Source organism: Schistocerca americana, unplaced genomic scaffold (assembly GCF_021461395.2).
Source record: "Schistocerca americana isolate TAMUIC-IGC-003095 unplaced genomic scaffold, iqSchAmer2.1 HiC_scaffold_987, whole genome shotgun sequence".
NCBI classification, from domain to species: Eukaryota; Metazoa; Arthropoda; class Insecta; order Orthoptera; family Acrididae; genus Schistocerca; species Schistocerca americana.
The window spans coordinates 23,808-42,987 of NW_025726771.1; the positions used below are offsets into that span (position 1 = coordinate 23,808).

Here is a 19,180-nt window from a genome sequence, read left to right on the forward strand (position 1 = left end):
TCTCCCACCCACAAGCACGGCCGCGGGAAGGCCAGCGCCCGCTGCGACGCAGCCTAACCGCCGAAACCGTACAGGGTGCGCCCCTGCCTCTTCAGGGCGTACACCACGTCCATGGCCGTCACAGTCTTGCGCTTGGCGTGCTCAGTGTACGTCACCGCGTCGCGGATCACGTTCTCCAGGAACACCTTCAGCACCCCGCGGGTCTCCTCGTAGATCAGACCAGAGATGCGCTTCACGCCGCCCCTGCGAGCCAGGCGGCGGATGGCGGGCTTCGTGATGCCCTGGATGTTGTCGCGCAACACCTTGCGGTGCCGCTTGGCGCCACCCTTGCCGAGCCCCTTTCCTCCCTTGCCGCGGCCTGTCATCCTTCCTTCCTCGGGCAAAGCAAAACGTGCACAAACAGCGGCTGCAGCGGCTGGCGAGTCGGCTACGGTCTGCGCCCAGCCACTGCATCATGTCGAGGAATACCTGTGCTACCCTCCGTCGGGGGACAGGTCCTCGTCTTCTTTCGTGAAGTTCTGATCGCCTTTCGCGATCTTGCCTTCATCAGGTTGGATTCTTATTAATTTCGAAGCTTTGGGTTGTCGAAGTTGCTCTGCATCCTGAGCTGAGGTTGGTATGATGCTTGCCTCACCTTAGTGAGGCAGTTTGGCTTCGTTGCTACTGCTGAGTAGCTCTTCTTTAATCCTGTTGTCCGTCGATTCGACGTCGCAGCAGGTCAGGCCAGCGAAGCGTTGCCCGCCAGTGTGGCCTATTGCCGAGCCCGCGCACCAGGGGGTTTGGTGACAGTTCGGCTTTTTCATAGAAGCTGGCCGCCAGTACTTTGTATCGCTGTCTGAGCGGTGGAACGTCTGCCAGCCTGTGTAATTCCTCCGACGGGAAGTCCCATGGGAGGTGGAGTGCTAACCTGAGGGCTCTATTTTGAATTGTCTGGAGTCTCCTTAGGTTTGTTTCGGCCGTATTACCCCATACTACGGCCGCGTATTCCAGTAGTGGTCGAATGGCGGCCTTGTAGAGAGTGAGGCCGACCTGCTCCGGAAGCGTGGAGGTCGGGTTTAGTAGGGGGTATAGCAGTTTCAATCGCCCCAGTGCTTTCCCCCTAATTTCTTCAATGTGTTGCCTCCAAGTAAGTCGACGGTCCAGTGTGACCCCCAGGTATTTAGCTGTAGCACTCCATGGGACTGGGACTCCCCGTACTGCGACGTTTGGAGTGTCTTCACGCACGTGGCGCGTAGCAACAATGAGGGCTTGGGATTTCTCCCCATTATATGCTAGGCGCCACTTTGTTGCCCACTCGGTGAGGGCGTCTGTGGCTGATTGCAGTCGCCGCTGGAGTGCATTGACGCACCAACTACGGCTGAAGATCGCTGTGTCGTCCGCATACAGAGCGAGATGTGTGCGGTCTGTATGCGGAAGGTCAGCGGTGTAGACGGAGTAAAGCGTCGGCCCAAGGACCGAGCCTTGAGGTACACCCGCAAGAACCTGGCGCTCCGTGGAAATTCCACTATCTACCCGAACGTGAAACGTTCTGCCCTCTAGGTAGCTCTTGATGAGCTTCACGTGTGACACAGGTACCCCCAGGTCAAGTAGCTTGAACAGGAGGCCGTCATGCCACACGGAGTCGAAGGCACGAGACACGTCGAGTAGGAGAGCGCCGAAGTACTCACGTCGGTCGATGGCACCGAACGCTTCCTCCGTTAGGCGCAGCAGTTGGTGCGTTGTTGCGTGATGTCTCCGGAAGCCGAACTGCTCGTTTGGTAAAATGCCTTCCGCTTCCATATGGGCCTGTAGGCGGACTAGATAAAGTCTTTCAAAGATCTTCGACAATGCCGGAAGCAGACTTATCGGCCGGTAGTTTTTCGGTTGGCGTGCGTCCTTGCCCGGTTTGGGAAGGGCGATCACCTCTGCGTGCTTCCAGCAAGTCGGGAAAGTCTTCGTCTGTAGCACTTGGTTGAAAATGCAGGTTATGTGGATAGTAGCTTCGTCCGGCAGCTGCTTTAGAATCAGGTTTGTGACATTGTCAGGCCCTCCTGCCTTCTTTCTATCCAGATGACGGAGTTGTTGTTGCACCTCTTCCTCCGAGATGGGCGTCAAGTTGTCCTCTGCGTCGTCTTGCGCGCGGAGGAAAACCGGGAGGCGTTCTGCTACTAGTTGGATGTGGGCGGCGTCTACAGGGTCGTCCACTGGTGTAAAGTTCGCAGCGAACGCGTCTGCTAGGGCGTTGGCCTTTGCAGACGGCTCGCTGACATACGCCGCGCCCACTTGAAGCGGAGGAGTTCGTTGTACTCGGCGGAAGTGGCCTTTTACCGACCTCCAGGCTGAGCCGTCCTCCAAGTTCAGTTGCGCCACTTTGCGCGCCCATTCTTCATTTCGGTGTCTGTCCACCTCAGCTTTAATGTGACGACACATTCTATTTAGTTGGCGCTTGGTGGCTGGGACCCTGGTGCGCTGCCACTCGCGCTGGAGCCTGTTTTTTGCCGTGATGGCGTCTCGTATGTCTTGCGGGAGCGGGTGCGGTTTGCAGTCGTCAGGTTGTCTCCGCTCAGGTGTAGCTGTGGCCGCGGCGTCCGTGATGCTGCGAGTGAGGTTGTTAAGTGCAGCTTCGGCGCCGAGCGTTGCCGCGTCGGGGGCGTCTTCAAGTTTCTGTGTTACTGTTTCACGGAACGTGTCCCAGTTGATACCGCGCAGGTCCAGCCCTCTGCGCGATTGATGGATGACGTCGGCGTTTAATTCCACTATGACAGGCAAGTGATCGGATGACATCTTCGTGAGGGTGGTGGCTGTTGCGTGTAGACGCGTGCCCTTCATGATCGCGATGTCAAGGACGTCAGGCTGCCCGCCATTTCTGGGGTAAATGGTCGGGCTGTGCGGTCCTATGACTATCGCCTCATGTCTCTCAGCCACGTTGAGCAGCCGCCGGCCGCTGGTGTTAGTGAGTCGGCTGTTCCAGGCCGTGTGCTTAGCATTGAAGTCGCCCCCTAGTATCAGCTTACCAGGGAGCGACAGTAAAGCGTTTGCGTCTGCTGCGTTTAGCGCCCTCCTTGGCGGCCTGTATACGGCGCAGAAGGTAATTTTCCCTACTCCCGTTTCGACTGCGACGGCTGCTGCTTCCATCGCTGTCAGTTCTGGAGTAGGTACTTGGTGGTGTGCCAGCGTGCGTCGCACGTACACGGCCGTGCCCCCGCCGTGCGTCGGCCTGTCGTGTCTGTAGCATTTGTAGTTCGCTACACCCACTCGCACGCCTGGCTTGAGGTGGGACTCCGTGACCAGGCAGATGTCGATGTCTTCTTCTCTGATCATCTGCCTGAATTCGGCGCCCTGCTTGTTGAGACCCTCTGCATTGAAGATGCAGATTTTTAGGTTTCTTGCGCGCTCAGGCATGATGAGATACTGCAGGTTTGATGGCGGATGCTACGTGTTGCACCACGGCCATGAGCTCTGACATCTGCTGCAGCATCTTCTCCATGCAGCAGAGAATTCTGTCTATGCGTCCGTCGTCAGCGCTGGGGCCGACAACATGGCGGACGGCCGGCGGCCGGTACGCGCCATCTTGTCGGGTGCCGACATCATGGCGGGGCGCTGCGGCGCGGCTGTCCGGCAGCCGCCATCTTGAACGCGGCGGGTCAGCCATGCTGGCTGCCGCGGGCGCGGGCGGTGCTGGTTGGCTGCCGGTGTTACTTGGCGGAGCTGGAGGCGGGGCTGCCTGCTCTCGTGCGGCGTGCGCGCCATTTTGTCTGTCGACAGCATGGCGGACGGCTGTGTTGTGGCTGTTGGGCTGCCTCCATCTTGGCCGTGGGAAGTCGGTCATGCTGGCTGGGTCGGGCGCCGGCGGAGCTGGTTGGCTCGCGGTGCCCGGCTGCGGCGCAGGGGGCGGAGCTAGCTGGCGTTGCTGCGGCTCAGCGTGCGTCGCTACCTGCTGCTGGCTCGCTGCTGGGCCGGCAGTGGGAGGCCTGCGGGCTCGCGGCGCAGCGATGGGTGGAGCTTGTCCTCCATTGCTTGTGGACGTCTGGACGGCATGAGGAGCAGGCGGGGCAGGGCGGCGAGGGGTGCTATTGTGCGACTGACCTTGTGCAGCTCGCGTGTCCGCATTCCTTCCCCTGCCGCGGCGGGTGCGACGACCTCTCCTTCCTTTGTTCGCGGAGCTGGCCGTCGGCTGGCGGGAACTCGTGGCCGGGTTCCTTTGTGGTTTCTGCTGTGCTTTCCCGCGCGCGCGATCGCCGTAACTCAGGAGCACTGGGCAGCCGCGAAAGCTGGCTACGTGGGCGCCTGAGCACAACTTGCACTTGGGAGTAAAGTCTTGGTGTGGGACACCTTTGAGAGCACACGATTCTGTGGAATGGTTTTCGCCGCACTTTACACAATAGTCCGGCATGCGGCAGTACTTTTTGACGTGTCCGGGTTCGAGGCAGCGATAGCATTGCGCGTATGCCGATTTGTTTCTCAGTTCCTCGGCTCGCACCTCCACGTTCCCTATTCTTGTCAGCTGGAACAGTTTCCTGTTTTCAGGCGTGTTATTCGCTATCACAAGCGTCAGGGGGCCGCGACCTCTGGTGCGCAGCGGCTTCATCTTTATCACCTCATCGACGACGAAGCCCATGCATTCGAGGTCCTCTTTGATTTCTTCCGGCTTCAGTGACCTCGGAAGGTAACGGAACACTACCTTGAGTGGCTTCTTTCGGTCGGCGCTATATGTATAGAAATTCCACGAACGTTCTTCTACAAGTGTTAGCACCTTCCTGTAGTCCTCCGTCGTTTTAATGTTGACTTTTGCGAGTTCTTCACCGACGGCGCGAACTGTATAGCTGTTCTTGCCGATCGCCATGTTGAGTGCATTTTGCAGCTCCCTGAAGGCGCCTTTGTACTCAATGACGATCGGCGGAGGTGTCCTGCGCTGTTGTGGTGGAGGTAGCACAATCTCTTCGTCCTCAGAGTCGCTTAGAGCGCTGTAGCTGTTGGCGACTCCGACTGGCGCAGGCCCCTGCTGTGGCGCGACTTTTGCCGTTTTGGTGGCCTTGGTGAAGCCGTCGGCGTCCGTCGTCCTTGTGTTGGCGCGTCTTCGCGCATTTTTCGGAGGTGGCGGTGGCGTGGCGCTTGCCTTCTTACGATATTTTTGGGCAGGCGGCACATCGTCCGACTGCGCACGTTTCCGTGAGGTTGGCTGCTCTTTTGCTGGCTCGGGTTCATGTTCCATGAACTCCTCTTCATCGTCCGATGCCGGCAGCTCCGTGGTGGAGGCTTGAGGCATGAGACTTATGAGAAGCTGGAGGCCGTCCTCTCTCGCTCCTTGTGTTGTAGCAGAGTTGGCGGGCTTCTCCATGGGTTGACTCGCCGCGTCACTGCACTCGCGAGTTTCACTACGATTACGTGTGTCACTGTACGCCGCGTCACTGCACTCGCGAGTTTCACTGCGATTACGTGCGTCACTGTACTCGCGGGAGGTAAGCGCGGTTTCTGCGGCACTTATCAGAACACTCGGTTCACTACCGTCTCTCCGTAGGGGAGGAGTACTATCAGAGCCACTCGGCAGTGACCCTGACGTACTCGACTCGACCCTCGATGCGTCCAGGGGCGCGGCCCTGTCCGCTGGAGTAGACATAGTCGCTTCAGCGTGCGGTGCGGCGGAGCGCTCGGCGCGTGCGTCCGTCTCGCTCGGCATCACTGACTCGAGTGTCTGCGCCCAGCGCGCCCGCCGCCCCCCTATATAGACTCTGGCCCGCCCTCCCCCCACCACGCGCAACCGAGGGCATATAAGCGCAGCACGGAGGCGCGCGGGCCCGTTGTCAAGGCAGCACCGGACGCCGCGCCACACCTAACCTCCACGCACGCCGCTCCGCTACCGCTACCGCCATGGCCCGCACAAAGCAAACGGCCCGCAAGTCCACCGGCGGAAAGGCGCCGCGCAAACAGCTCGCCACCAAGGCGGCGAGGAAGAGCGCGCCCGCCACCGGAGGCGTCAAGAAGCCCCACCGCTACAGGCCGGGCACCGTCGCCCTGCGAGAAATCAGGCGCTACCAGAAGAGCACAGAGCTGCTCATCCGCAAGCTGCCATTCCAGCGCCTAGTGCGCGAGATCGCCCAGGACTTCAAGACCGACCTGCGCTTCCAGAGCTCCGCAGTCATGGCCCTGCAGGAGGCCAGCGAGGCCTACCTCGTCGGCCTCTTCGAAGACACCAACCTGTGCGCAATCCACGCCAAGCGCGTCACCATCATGCCCAAGGACATCCAGCTCGCGCGCCGCATCCGCGGCGAGCGCGCCTAAACCGCGCCGCGGCACCGCACCGCACAAACAAAAACGGCCCTTTTCAGGGCCACTAACATCTCTCCGTCGCGAGCAAACTTTGTCGGTCGCCTGCCTCTCGCCCCGCAACCCAAAAACAAAAACCACCACTTCCCGTCCGTCCGCCACACCCGCTCACTCTGCCTGCCTGCTAGCAGCGCGCAACAATCACACATCATCCCTCCCCGGCGCTCAAAGCGCACAATACCCAACGGCCGACGTCACACCGCACGGGTGGCTGGCCGGCCGCCGCTTTCGTTTCGAAAACAAAAAAAACCCGCACTCCACTCCGACGCGCTCGCTCGCTCTACACGCCACCGAAATCCCCGCCGACTCCTTCCGCATCTCAACGTGCCCCCCGTTGCAAAACATAACACACACACACACACAAAGGAACAAAACAAAGACCAGACACGACTCGACAAGACAGACATCCGAGAAGAACGAACGCAGGCAAGCCAACCAACGTATTCAAACTAAACAACGTGACAGAAAACCAACCGTCGGCCGCCGCCACAAACACGGCGACAATCAACCACGACAACAACAACAACAACAACAACAACAACACCGCTTACCGCTACCGCCGCCCACACCCGCCACCGACCCCCGCAATCCAACCACCACGGCACGCAAACAGCATCCCCACGGGCATACAGACAGACACCCACACCAAACGCAACACGACAATCAAAACCTTCCCCGACGTGCTTTGATGGCCCTGAGAAGGGCCGTTTTTTTTGGGCCGCGCGTCTCTTGCGCGCCACTAGACGACGACGGGGGGTGGGGACGACGGAGTCAAGCGCCAAACCCTTCCTTTCCCCCATCTCTTTCTCCTCTACTCTACTTCTTCTTCTTGGGCGAAGCCTTCGCCTTAGACGGCGTCGTCGCCTTCTTCGGGCGCGGCGCCTTCGGCTTCTTCGTCGGAACCTTGGCGGCCTTCTTCGCCTTCGACGGCGACTTGGCCTTGGCCGGCTTGGCCGCAGCCGCCTTCTTCGCACCCGCGGGAGCGGCCGACGCCGCAGACGCCTTCTTGGCGGCGCCCGCCTTCCGACCGGTCGCCGCCTTCACGCCACCAGCCTTCTTTGCGCCGGCCGCACGGGCGCCCTTCTTCTCCTTGCTGGCCGGAGCGGCGCGCTTCTTCTTGGCACCGCCAGCACGAGCCTTGCCGCCCTCGGCCGCCCCCCCGCCGCCGGCGCCGGCAAGCTTGAACGAGCCGGACGCGCCCTTCCCCTTCGTCTGCACCAGCTCGCCCGCCACGACGGCCGACTTGAGGTACTTCTTGATAAACGGCGCCAGCTTCTCCGCGTCCAGCTTGTAGTGCGCGGCTATGTACTTCTTGATCGCCTGCAGCGACGACCCGCCGCGCTCCTTCAGACTCTTGATGGCGGCCGTCACCATCTCAGAGGTGCGCGGGTGCGCAGGCTTGGCGCGCGGCTTCTTCGCAGACGACGCAGACTTGGCCTTCTTCGTAGTGCCGGTGGCGGCGGGTGCCGCAGCAGTCTCGTTCGTAGCCGCCTGATCTGCCATTTCGACGACGCGCGTAACACACAGCGAGAGCGAGCGGGACGGCAGGCACGCAAGCACAGCACAGCAGCAGAGCAGAGAATCACAAGGCCCAGCCAGTGTCGCGGGCGGGCGCGGACGGCCGAGAGAGCGGCCGCCACTCTGCGCGCCGCCGCGCCGCGCCTCCCGCGCTTGCTACCGCCCAACGTCCGACAGCCTGTGCGGAGCAGCCCCAAACCTGCGCCACAACCGCCCGCGCCTTTCAAACCACCGAGGATGGGGCTACACACAGCCACACCACAGTCGCCAACCAGTCGCCACGGCAGCGCCGCAAACCACGGCCAAACTGCAGCTACCGCGCGCTACAGCCTGGGTCGGCCCGCCGAGAATCGCCGCCCCCGCCCAAATGCCGCCCCCACAGCCCCAGCCGACGACCCGCCACAATGGCCAAACCTTCGGCAAAACTCCCACACCGTCGCCGCGGCAGCCCGGCCAGCGCGGCCGGCGCCACAGCCACACAAGCCGAGGCGTGCGGCGATGACGGCCGTGCAAACGCGCCTCCGCCGCCCCATCGCCTTCCGTCGCCCTCCCGCCGTTTCCCGATCGGCCCGCAGCCGTCGGGCCACATCGCGCGCCGTCCTCCTCCTCTCGCCCGCCAACATTCACAGCCGTTTCTCAACAATTGCCCGCCGCAAACGGACGCCGCCTGCGCAACAGGCGCCGCCGCCCCTCGCCGCTTCCGACCCAACCCCTCGACCGAGGCAAACCGCAATCCGAATCTACAGACCAACCCAATCTGCCGTCAAGCACACACGACAGCCGACCTTACACGTTACGCGTTACACATTACGTTTACACGTCTACGTTAGGTTAGGTTAGGTTAGGTGGACGTGGGTTAGGTTAAGGGGACTTGGGTTAGGTTAAGCGTCAAACTTAGGTTAAGCATTCAAACACGTCAGGCGTCAGAGGTTAGGTTAGGTTAGGTTAGGTTAGGTTACACGTTAGGTTAAGGGGTCAGTGCTAGGTTAAGAAGCGTCAAACGTAGGTTAAAAAAGCGTTCAAACGTGAGGCGTGAGCCGGACAGCTTACCTTACGTAGACGTTAGGGGCTCACAGGCTGAGCTCACCTCGCCACACCACAGGTTAGGTTCGGTTCGCTCGGCTCAGCGTAAAGCGCCGAGGTCAGGGTTACGTTCGTTCACCTTCGGGCGCCACACTTTCGGTTGAAAGGTCGCGACGGGACGACGTCGGCAGGCACGCCGCAAACGAACAAAAACGTACAGACGACGTCGGAAACCGCCGACAGACGGGGGAGCAGCACGACCACGACCAGACACCGAGCGCGAACGAGACACACGCGAACCACCCCCACCGGCCAAAGGGCACCACACAACAACCCAGAGCACCACGTGTCGACACCAGAGCAACCCGCCGCTCACGCGACATGGGCTGGCACCGAAGGGCAACCGCCCGCAACTGCGCTTTCCGCGCCGGCCCGGATGCACGTCGTGCTACAACAACACCACTACCGTACACAGCCGCTGTTCACAACATCACTATCAATGGCGCGCCCGCGGCTCGCCGCCGTCGCAGTCGCAGCCCCAACGCCAGCACTTTTGCACCACCATTCACACGCACCGCAACACAGCTCGCCGACACAGCCGAACAAAACAAACACCACACAACAACAGCAACAACGCCGCCGCCTCTACTTGTGCCGGCGACCCACCCCGCCGATGGCGCACCTTTCGCCAGCCGGCAATCGACACACACGCACCCACCCACCGGGGCCCAGTGCAAAAAAAAACACACAAAAACAAAAAAACCAAACAACACAAACGACACGGGAAGCGCACACCGCCACTTCGCGCGCACGCCACCAACCAGTCGTCGTCTCAAAATAACAAACACAAACAAAATAAACTAACAACTAGGGCAACACAAAACAAAAACGCCTCGCACGAACCGCCCACAAAAAGGACAAGCACACGCACAGCCTCTGCTGACGACCACGACGCAGCGGCACGCTGCTCCTGTCCCGCGCCCCGCGCCCCACTCGATTCACAACTCACGCGACACCGTCAACGACGGGCTCGCTTCCCGCAACCTACCACCTTTCCGCCACGACGCACAGCCCCAGCCAGCCCCACCCGACGACGCCCGTGGCAACGACTGCACTTTCACCACCGCCTCCCCCTTCCCCCCCCCCAAAACACACACACACACACACACACAGCCAGCCAAAAACGCACTCGCGACCCACACATGCACGTGCATCGGCACACGCCAACCAGTCAACGTCGACAACCACACGCAAGGCTCGAAACGAAACCGGCGTCCTTCCACGTTGCCATCACGCTACGCGACACAAGACACAAGGAACCAACACAACAGCCGGCCCCACTAATTCCCACTCTCACGCCGCAAAAAGCACACCGAAACCGCCAAACGCACGCACATTCCCCTTCGCACTGACACCACCGACCGGCTCGCTACCACACACCTCTCGGCAGCCGTTTCACGCCAATTCGCCACACAGTCGACAAGCGCCCGCCCTGTACGGCACACGCAACGACGCAGCGCAGCAAAGGGCGCCCGCAACACATACCTCTCCGCCGCCCGACGCGCCAACCGCCACACCACACCGCCAGCCACTCGCAAATTGTGCACTGCCACCAGCCACACGTCCAACACGCCGCGCCGCCTCCGGCCACCCGCCAGGGGGCGCTCACGTCCGCGACAACAGCGCGGCCCGCCGGGCCGGGCCGAACCGAACCGAACCGAGCCGCCGCTGCTCTGCACTCGGCACGGCCACACCCTGCTGCAGACCGGGCTCGTCTCTCTGTACGCGTCTGCCTGCGCATCAACACAACACGACCTTTTATATTTTTTTTTTTCCTCTCTACCGCCATCCCTTCTTCTCGCGTTTTACTCGTTGTTGCAGCAGCGGCGCCACACCTACACATCCACAGCCCCAGCCGAGCCGGCCTCACCTCAGGGCCCGCCGCCAGCGTCTCCTCCTCGGGCACAGGTGCGGTGCTGTGGCCGCCCATCCAACCGCATTGCTGGCCGTCCAGCCACCAGGCGTTCCCACTGCCGCGAGCCACGCCGCGCACCGACCCTGCTGCAGAAAACGAAGCATAGCCAGAGACCGACCGATACACAAAGCAAGCCGTCGCCTCGCCTCTTGTCCTTCCTGCCTTCCTTCCGCCCCCGCCCTTCTCACACCACCGCCTCTCCACTTTCGCCCCCCCCCCCCCCCCCCCTCCTTTTTTTTTTTTTTTTTTTTTTCTTCTTTCTTTCTTTCTTTGGCCCTCTCTCCTTCCCGCCATGGCGGTTACGGCACCGCCTGCAGCGGCAGATTTTTTGCGCCCACACGCCTACTCCTACCACCATTAACCTTGCCCTGCCCTGCCCATCAACGTCGCAGTCGAACCGACGCTTGCCAACACACTGCCCACGTTCCTTTCTCTTTTCGGCCTACGCCCATTACGCGCCGCCGCCACAGCACCTTCCCTTCCCACAACACACCGACGTCATCACACGCACCCAAAACAGGGGCCACGACCGTGTTCCTCGCCCACTCCCATCCCGCACGGTACGCACATTCCCAACTACTACCGCGCACCCTCCCTTTCCAATCTGTGTGTCTCTGTGTCTGTGTCCTGTCCGCGCGTGACGCCTCTCAACATCCGCCGTCCCCCGTCCCCCGTCCCGTTTTCGCCCCCATGCCGTCGTCGCGCCGCCTCCTCCCCGTCCACCGCCGCCCCTGTCCGCCCCGCACCACACCATACACCGCTGCTTGTCCCGGCCGTTGCCACCAAAGGCGCCGACCGCAAACGCGCCACGCCGCAGCCCCCGTGCGTCTCGCGCTCGCTTGCATCTCCGTGCCGACGCTGCCTCTCTTCCCACTCGCACTCGACCTCGACAACACAGTCTTTGGCTCCGCCACTGCGTGTTCCGGTGGTACGCACGCTGCAACACGTATGTATTCATTACCAGAGCGATGGCGAGGCATGACAGCATCTCTGTCTGACCAGAGAGTTCTTTATCGCTGCTAGTCGGCGCTTGGACCGCGCCAGACGACAGTAGTGGCACGCACCGGGTCGCCAGGAACAGTTGTTATATATATTGTAGCGCGAGTCGGGAGAGGTAGTAGTCGGTCGACAGTAGTAGCGGGTGGACGGTTGTACTGAGCGGGCGTCGGCGGCGTGCTCTGCTCGTCTCGCGACTCTGGTCACGGTTCGGGACGATGTATAGTATATTGTGTTATAATCAAAAAGGTGGTGTGACGCTGCATTGCGCAAATCTGATAACGTATGTTCATTGTACTTATTTTGTTCAACAACAAAAGCCCCACTATTACTGTTTTTCTAAAGTAACTTTTGTCTCTTAACGAAAAACATTCACTTTTTAAAGACTACGTCCTATGGCATTTCCCTCCAAGGAGTGCAATTAATTACCAGCCAGCACTCATTCATTGCACACAGCTGTGTAAGGGGTATCTACAATTGAGGAGCGGATATAAATGCAATTTTTTTTTTGTTTTTTTTTCTTTTGTGTGTGTGTTGTAACCTCCCAGCAAAATTTAAAATAATGGACAATGTTATTTACGGATGCTAATGGACATTGCGCTAATTGTAACCTCGCCCACAATGAGAGGTATTGAAAATGGCAACAAAAATGTGAAATTCGCAATCTGACTCAAATATAAAGTCTTCACACAACATTTAAAAAAGTCCGTTCAGTGACAAGAAACTTCAATTAAACCGAAATATCGGTCTTTGGCCCTGTGCAAAACAATCAGAATTAAAGTCTTACCTCCGAATAAATGGATGTCACATTTCTGCTCTGGTTGTTGCGCAGCGCTTGGAGGAACTGCATTGCAAATAATAATATTCTCTCTTTTTTTTTGTGATTTTAGTGACATTTTTCTTCAAAGAAGTGGAATGAAATGTGAAGTGCAACGAACTCTTTAGTTCAATAAAAAATTAAATGTTTGAAAAATGCTTTTGAAATAAAAATTATTATTGGGGAACTTGTTGGAGAATAATTACAATAAATACAATTTTTCATTATCTAATGATTATATTAATTAACAGTATACCTTATTCACCATCTTGACCAGTGTTGCCGACCGCCTACATCACAACAACCGCACTCGGCTGCTACTACTGACCGACCGCTCTGCATGACGACTATTAGCGTACTGCACGCGACGACTACTGACTGACTGACTGACTGACTGAGAACCGCTCGCAACACTCGCGCAGTCCAGCGCAAACTCTCTGGTCACAGATGCTACAATGTCTCGCCATCGCTACTATGTTACATACGTGTTTCAGTGTCTTTTTCATTGGGGTAACGATCTTTGGCTCTTTTTATTCTGAATACAGGGCCAAAGGTCAACGCTGCTGCCCTTATACAATTTATCAGGTTTCATTATGTCTGTTGCAATGTTACATACGGTTCACTCTTTCATTAATATTATCGTTGGGTTTGTTTTGTAGGGACGTTAACATTCTGGCACATTTTTATTATCATCGGACTCTCTGCTATTTGTGCAGGGAGGTTATGCCTGGGTCCATTTCCATTTCCATTTACATTTTAATATTGATAGACTTTTTGTTTTCTTTTTTGTTTCTTGTTGTTTTTCCTTCTTTTTTTTTTGTTTTGTTTTTCCCGCTCTCACCACCACCGCCGCATCACGCCTTCCGTTTTCTTGGTTTCTTTTCTGTTCTTCAACTGCTTCAACATCACCGCGCCCCATTTCCACACCACAGCCATCAGCCTCCAAGACGGGCGGGCGCAGTGTGCCATTTCCGGCGCACAAGCACACCCGTACGGTACTCTCCTCGCCCCCACGCCACCAACAACACAGCGACCACGCGGCTTTCAGGCATGGCACGGCATGGCACGGCACGGCACGGCACGGCACCGGCGAAATGCGCCGCCCCCGCCCCTCCGCGCATCCGTCCGTCTCGCCACGTTCACTGACAGCCGCGTCTGCGGCTACACCACGACAACCACAACACAACACCGCTCCCCTCCCTGGCAACTCACATTGTTTTTCTCCTCCTCTTTTGCACAAACCACAACGCCGAGCACAGGCGCAAGCCACCCACACCCCGCGCCCCTCCCCGTCCCGTCTTTGGCCGCCGCTCCTCGTTTCCTCGTTTGCCCCCTCCCATCTCCCGAAATGCCATGCCAGCAGCGTTACGCATGCCCCTCCCCTGTCCACACAACACTACCGCCTAACGAACAGCCACATCCAGGGCACGCCCACCTCCAAACACTGCCAATTCACGGACGCACGCACACACACACACACACACACACACACACACACACACTCACTTTCTCGACACCTTTCTGTACGGAGGGTGCGTCATCTCGACCGTGACAGAGTGACGGCAACTATCGACGATCCATTTCCCCCCACTGGTAAAACATGTCCACTAACACCTACATACATCATTCAAGTACACAGACAATAGCATACACACAATGGGAGGGCACACGAACATGGACGGCACGGCACTGTCATACACTCTTCCTCAGAACCATATCAACAAACGTTACGTACATCCGGGAAAGCGAAAGCGAACGCGAAAGCGAAAGCGAAAGCAAAAGCAAAGGCAAAGCCCAATGCAGCCGTCAAAGGTAACGTTCACCACGGCAGACACTTGCAGCCGCGCCGCCGTTAAACGCATTTCAGTGCGGCTCCAATACGCCTCCGACACGGGAACGTTCCGTTGCTCTACGAATGCGTTTCTCCCCTTTTTCCCTTCCTCTCTCTTTTGCCCCCCCTCCTTGCACTCTTGCCTCATTCCTCACGTTCTGCCCAGACATTCCGACCGATCAAAGTCAACCTTTCGTTACCGTTCTCAGCGCGACGGTGTACAACAGTATGACGGGTGTGCCCAAGACTTCGGGTTCAGTTGCGTGACGCCGGTCTATCGCGCCGATCGACAGTTACTCAGGGGGCGACGGATCGGACCACGTCACCGACACACAAAACACTTTCAAACAAACAAATACATACCGGATGGACACAGACAAACACGTGTACAGACATTCGCCAAACAAACGACCGCCGCCGCCGCCGTCGTCGTCTAGCGTGCATCTTGAATGACGACATCGGTGTGCGTGCGTCGTACGCAATCAGTCAGACACGGCTATCAAACATCAGAGTCGAATGGTACATCATCGTGCGTGTCGCCGTACACGTACAGTACAATACAACAACAATGCGTCTTAATGGCACGTTCATTTCAACGTCACTCACACACCTCCACGCTGCAGTTACGTCGCACCATTGTCAAACTCGGCGTACAGCAAAGGGAATAGTGGGCGGCAAAAAAAACCAAACAAAAACACTTCACATTTCACCCTCGCCATGTATGATGTGCAAAAAAAACAAACCCGCAAACGGCCGTCGTTACGGTGACACAAAAGTCGCCGATCGCACTGTCCCCCCTCGCAGACGGGTAACACACACACCCCAACAACACCAATGGGTCAAAAACCACGCCAACGAGGCGTGCCACCATTCCACGCCACGGCGACCAACCTCGTGGCCGTACCCCGCGCAACACGCTTTGACGCGCCCCCCCACCCACAATCAAAATGCACACATACATCACAGCCGTCCACACAAACAACAACAACAATTCCGCCCTTCCCGCAAAAGGCAAGTTGGTGGCCCTGAAAAGGGCCGTTTTGCCGCTCTCGCAACGGAGGAGCCTTCTCCATCCTTCCTTCCATTCCAGAGCCACCTCCTTACTTGGAGCTCGTGTACTTGGTCACCGCCTTCGTGCCCTCGCTCACGGCGTGCTTGGCCAGCTCGCCAGGCAGCAACAGCCGCACAGCGGTCTGGATCTCGCGGGACGTGATGGTCGAGCGCTTGTTGTAGTGCGCCAGGCGAGAAGCCTCGGCCGCAATGCGCTCGAAAATGTCGTTCACGAAGCTGTTCATGATGCTCATCGCCTTCGACGAGATGCCCGTGTCAGGGTGCACCTGCTTCAGCACCTTGTAGATGTAGATGGCATAGCTCTCCTTCCTCTTGCGCTTCTTCTTCTTGTCGCCCTTCGAAATGTTCTTCTGCGCCTTGCCAGCCTTCTTGGCGGCCTTCCCGCTAGTCTTGGGCGGCATCTCGAACCAACGTACGGCAGCAGCAACACCAGTAGCAAGCGCTCCGCTCTAGTCAGCGTCTCCCCACACAGTGGCACCCGCCGCCAGCCGCCGCCGCACCTTTACCAGCTCGCCCTGTTGCGGCCGCCGACCAATGGGGCGCGCGCGCAACCGGCCGCCGCACCCGAGCCCATAAAGCACCCCCACCCCGGCTGCGCCGGCACGCACTCCGCTGCTCGACTCGCTGCCGCTCGCACCGGTCGTTTTCGTTTCCGTTTCGTGTGCACCGTCGCTAGCCCATCGCCATGTCCGGACGCGGAAAGGGAGGCAAAGTCAAGGGCAAGTCAAAGTCCCGCTCAAGCAGGGCTGGGCTCCAGTTCCCGGTCGGCAGAATCCACCGCCTCCTGCGCAAGGGAAACTACGCAGAGCGCGTCGGCGCCGGGGCGCCCGTCTACCTCGCCGCCGTCATGGAGTACCTCGCGGCTGAGGTGCTCGAGCTGGCCGGAAACGCGGCCCGCGACAACAAGAAGACGCGCATCATCCCGCGCCACCTGCAGCTTGCCATCCGCAACGACGAGGAGCTCAACAAGCTCCTGTCGGGCGTCACCATCGCACAGGGTGGTGTCCTGCCCAACATCCAGGCCGTCCTGCTGCCAAAGAAGACCGAGAAGAAGGCCTAAAGGAGGCCAGGCAATCGCAGCGCCGCGTGCTCCCCTGCACGCAACGCGCTTTGCCGGCTCGGCCCACAACAATCGGCCCTTTTCAGGGCCACCACACAAACCTACGTCCAAAGCAAAATTGCAGTCGTCCTCGCCGCACCTTGTTTTGTTTTAACTTTGCACTGTCACAGCACAGCCGCCGCCGGCGCACGTCCGCCATCTTGTCGCCCACACAGCCCGTGTGGCCCAACACACACACACACACACACACACATTTTGCACGGTCGCAGTCGCCTTCCAAACCGACAACGGCAGCAATAATGACCATTGTTAAAGGGAGGCGTGTCGACACACCGCCCTCCACTCCCGCGCGCAACGGCCGTCGACACGAACGAAACAGCTGATCCGGCCGCCTATGCCCACACGCCTTGCCTCGGAAACCCCAACGCCGCCGCAAACAAACACACAGAGCCAAACCACGCAAGCAAATAATCACCGCCTCTCGCACAACAACACACAGCCCGCCATCTCCGTCGCGATCGATACAAAGACACACAAACGAAGCAGCTCCACACACAGCCAGCCACATGACACGTTTCCTTTCCTTCTCCCCTCCCAGTCACATCACGTCGCTCAAACGGAAAGAAAGAAAGAAACAAACAAACAACACAGCGCACACACGCAGCAACAACACAGACTCTTTCGCACTTTTCAACTTCCGAACAGTGTGGTGGCCCTGAAAAGGGCCGTTTTCTAGTCTCTCCCACCCACAAGCACGGCCGCGGGAAGGCCAGCGCCCGCTGCGACGCAGCCTAACCGCCGAAACCGTACAGGGTGCGCCCCTGCCTCTTCAGGGCGTACACCACGTCCATGGCCGTCACAGTCTTGCGCTTGGCGTGCTCAGTGTACGTCACCGCGTCGCGGATCACGTTCTCCAGGAACACCTTCAGCACCCCGCGGGTCTCCTCGTAGATCAGACCAGAGATGCGCTTCACGCCGCCCCTGCGAGCCAGGCGGCGGATGGCGGGCTTCGTGATGCCCTGGATGTTGTCGCGCAACACCTTGCGGTGCCGCTTGGCGCCACCCTTGCCGAGCCCCTTTCCTCCCTTGCCGCGGCCTGTCATCCTTCCTTCCTCGGGCAAAGCAAAACGTGCACAAACAGCGGCTGCAGCGGCTGGCGAGTCGGCTACGGTCTGCGCCCAGCGCGCCCGCCGCCCCCCTATATAGACTCTGGCCCGCCCTCCCCCCACCACGCGCAACCGAGGGCATATAAGCGCAGCACGGAGGCGCGCGGGCCCGTTGTCAAGGCAGCACCGGACGCCGCGCCACACCTAACCTCCACGCACGCCGCTCCGCTACCGCTACCGCCATGGCCCGCACAAAGCAAACGGCCCGCAAGTCCACCGGCGGAAAGGCGCCGCGCAAACAGCTCGCCACCAAGGCGGCGAGGAAGAGCGCGCCCGCCACCGGAGGCGTCAAGAAGCCCCACCGCTACAGGCCGGGCACCGTCGCCCTGCGAGAAATCAGGCGCTACCAGAAGAGCACAGAGCTGCTCATCCGCAAGCTGCCATTCCAGCGCCTAGTGCGCGAGATCGCCCAGGACTTCAAGACCGACCTGCGCTTCCAGAGCTCCGCAGTCATGGCCCTGCAGGAGGCCAGCGAGGCCTACCTCGTCGGCCTCTTCGAAGACACCAACCTGTGCGCAATCCACGCCAAGCGCGTCACCATCATGCCCAAGGACATCCAGCTCGCGCGCCGCATCCGCGGCGAGCGCGCCTAAACCGCGCCGCGGCACCGCACCGCACAAACAAAAACGGCCCTTTTCAGGGCCACTAACATCTCTCCGTCGCGAGCAAACTTTGTCGGTCGCCTGCCTCTCGCCCCGCAACCCAAAAACAAAAACCACCACTTCCCGTCCGTCCGCCACACCCGCTCACTCTGCCTGCCTGCTAGCAGCGCGCAACAATCACACATCATCCCTCCCCGGCGCTCAAAGCGCACAATACCCAACGGCCGACGTCACACCGCACGGGTGGCTGGCCGGCCGCCGCTTTCGTTTCGAAAACAAAAAAAACCCGCACTCCACTCCGACGCGCTCGCTCGCTCTACACGCCACCGAAATCCCCGCCGACTCCTTCCGCATCTCAACGTGCCCCCCGTTGCAAAACATAACACACACACACACACAAAGGAACAAAACAAAGACCAGACACGACTCGACAAGACAGACATCCGAGAAGAACGAACGCAGGCAAGCCAACCAACGTATTCAAACTAAACAACGTGACAGAAAACCAACCGTCGGCCGCCGCCACAAACACGGCGACAATCAACCACGACAACAACAACAACAACAACAACAACAACACCGCTTACCGCTACCGCCGCCCACACCCGCCACCGACCCCCGCAATCCAACCACCACGGCACGCAAACAGCATCCCCACGGGCATACAGACAGACACCCACACCAAACGCAACACGACAATCAAAACCTTCCCCGACGTGCTTTGATGGCCCTGAGAAGGGCCGTTTTTTTTTGGGCCGCGCGTCTCTTGCGCGCCACTAGACGACGACGGGGGGTGGGGACGACGGAGTCAAGCGCCA

General features: G+C 59.2%; 1 protein-coding gene across 1 annotated transcript; it reads right to left on the bottom strand.

Moving 5' to 3' along the window:
• Positions 1-3,373: 3,373 nt before the first annotated feature.
• Positions 3,374-5,656, bottom strand: LOC124593503. Its single transcript, XM_047131932.1, has one exon. The coding sequence runs from the start codon at positions 5,654-5,656 to the stop codon at positions 3,374-3,376; it is 2,283 nt and encodes a 760-aa protein (XP_046987888.1).
• Between the last annotated feature and the right edge of the window lie 13,524 nt (positions 5,657-19,180).

Excerpts from the sequence above, each read along its gene's own strand:
- LOC124593503 (XM_047131932.1), bottom strand. The coding sequence starts at position 5,656 with ATGCCGAGCGAGACGGACGCACGCGCCGAGCGCTCCGCCGCACCGCAC.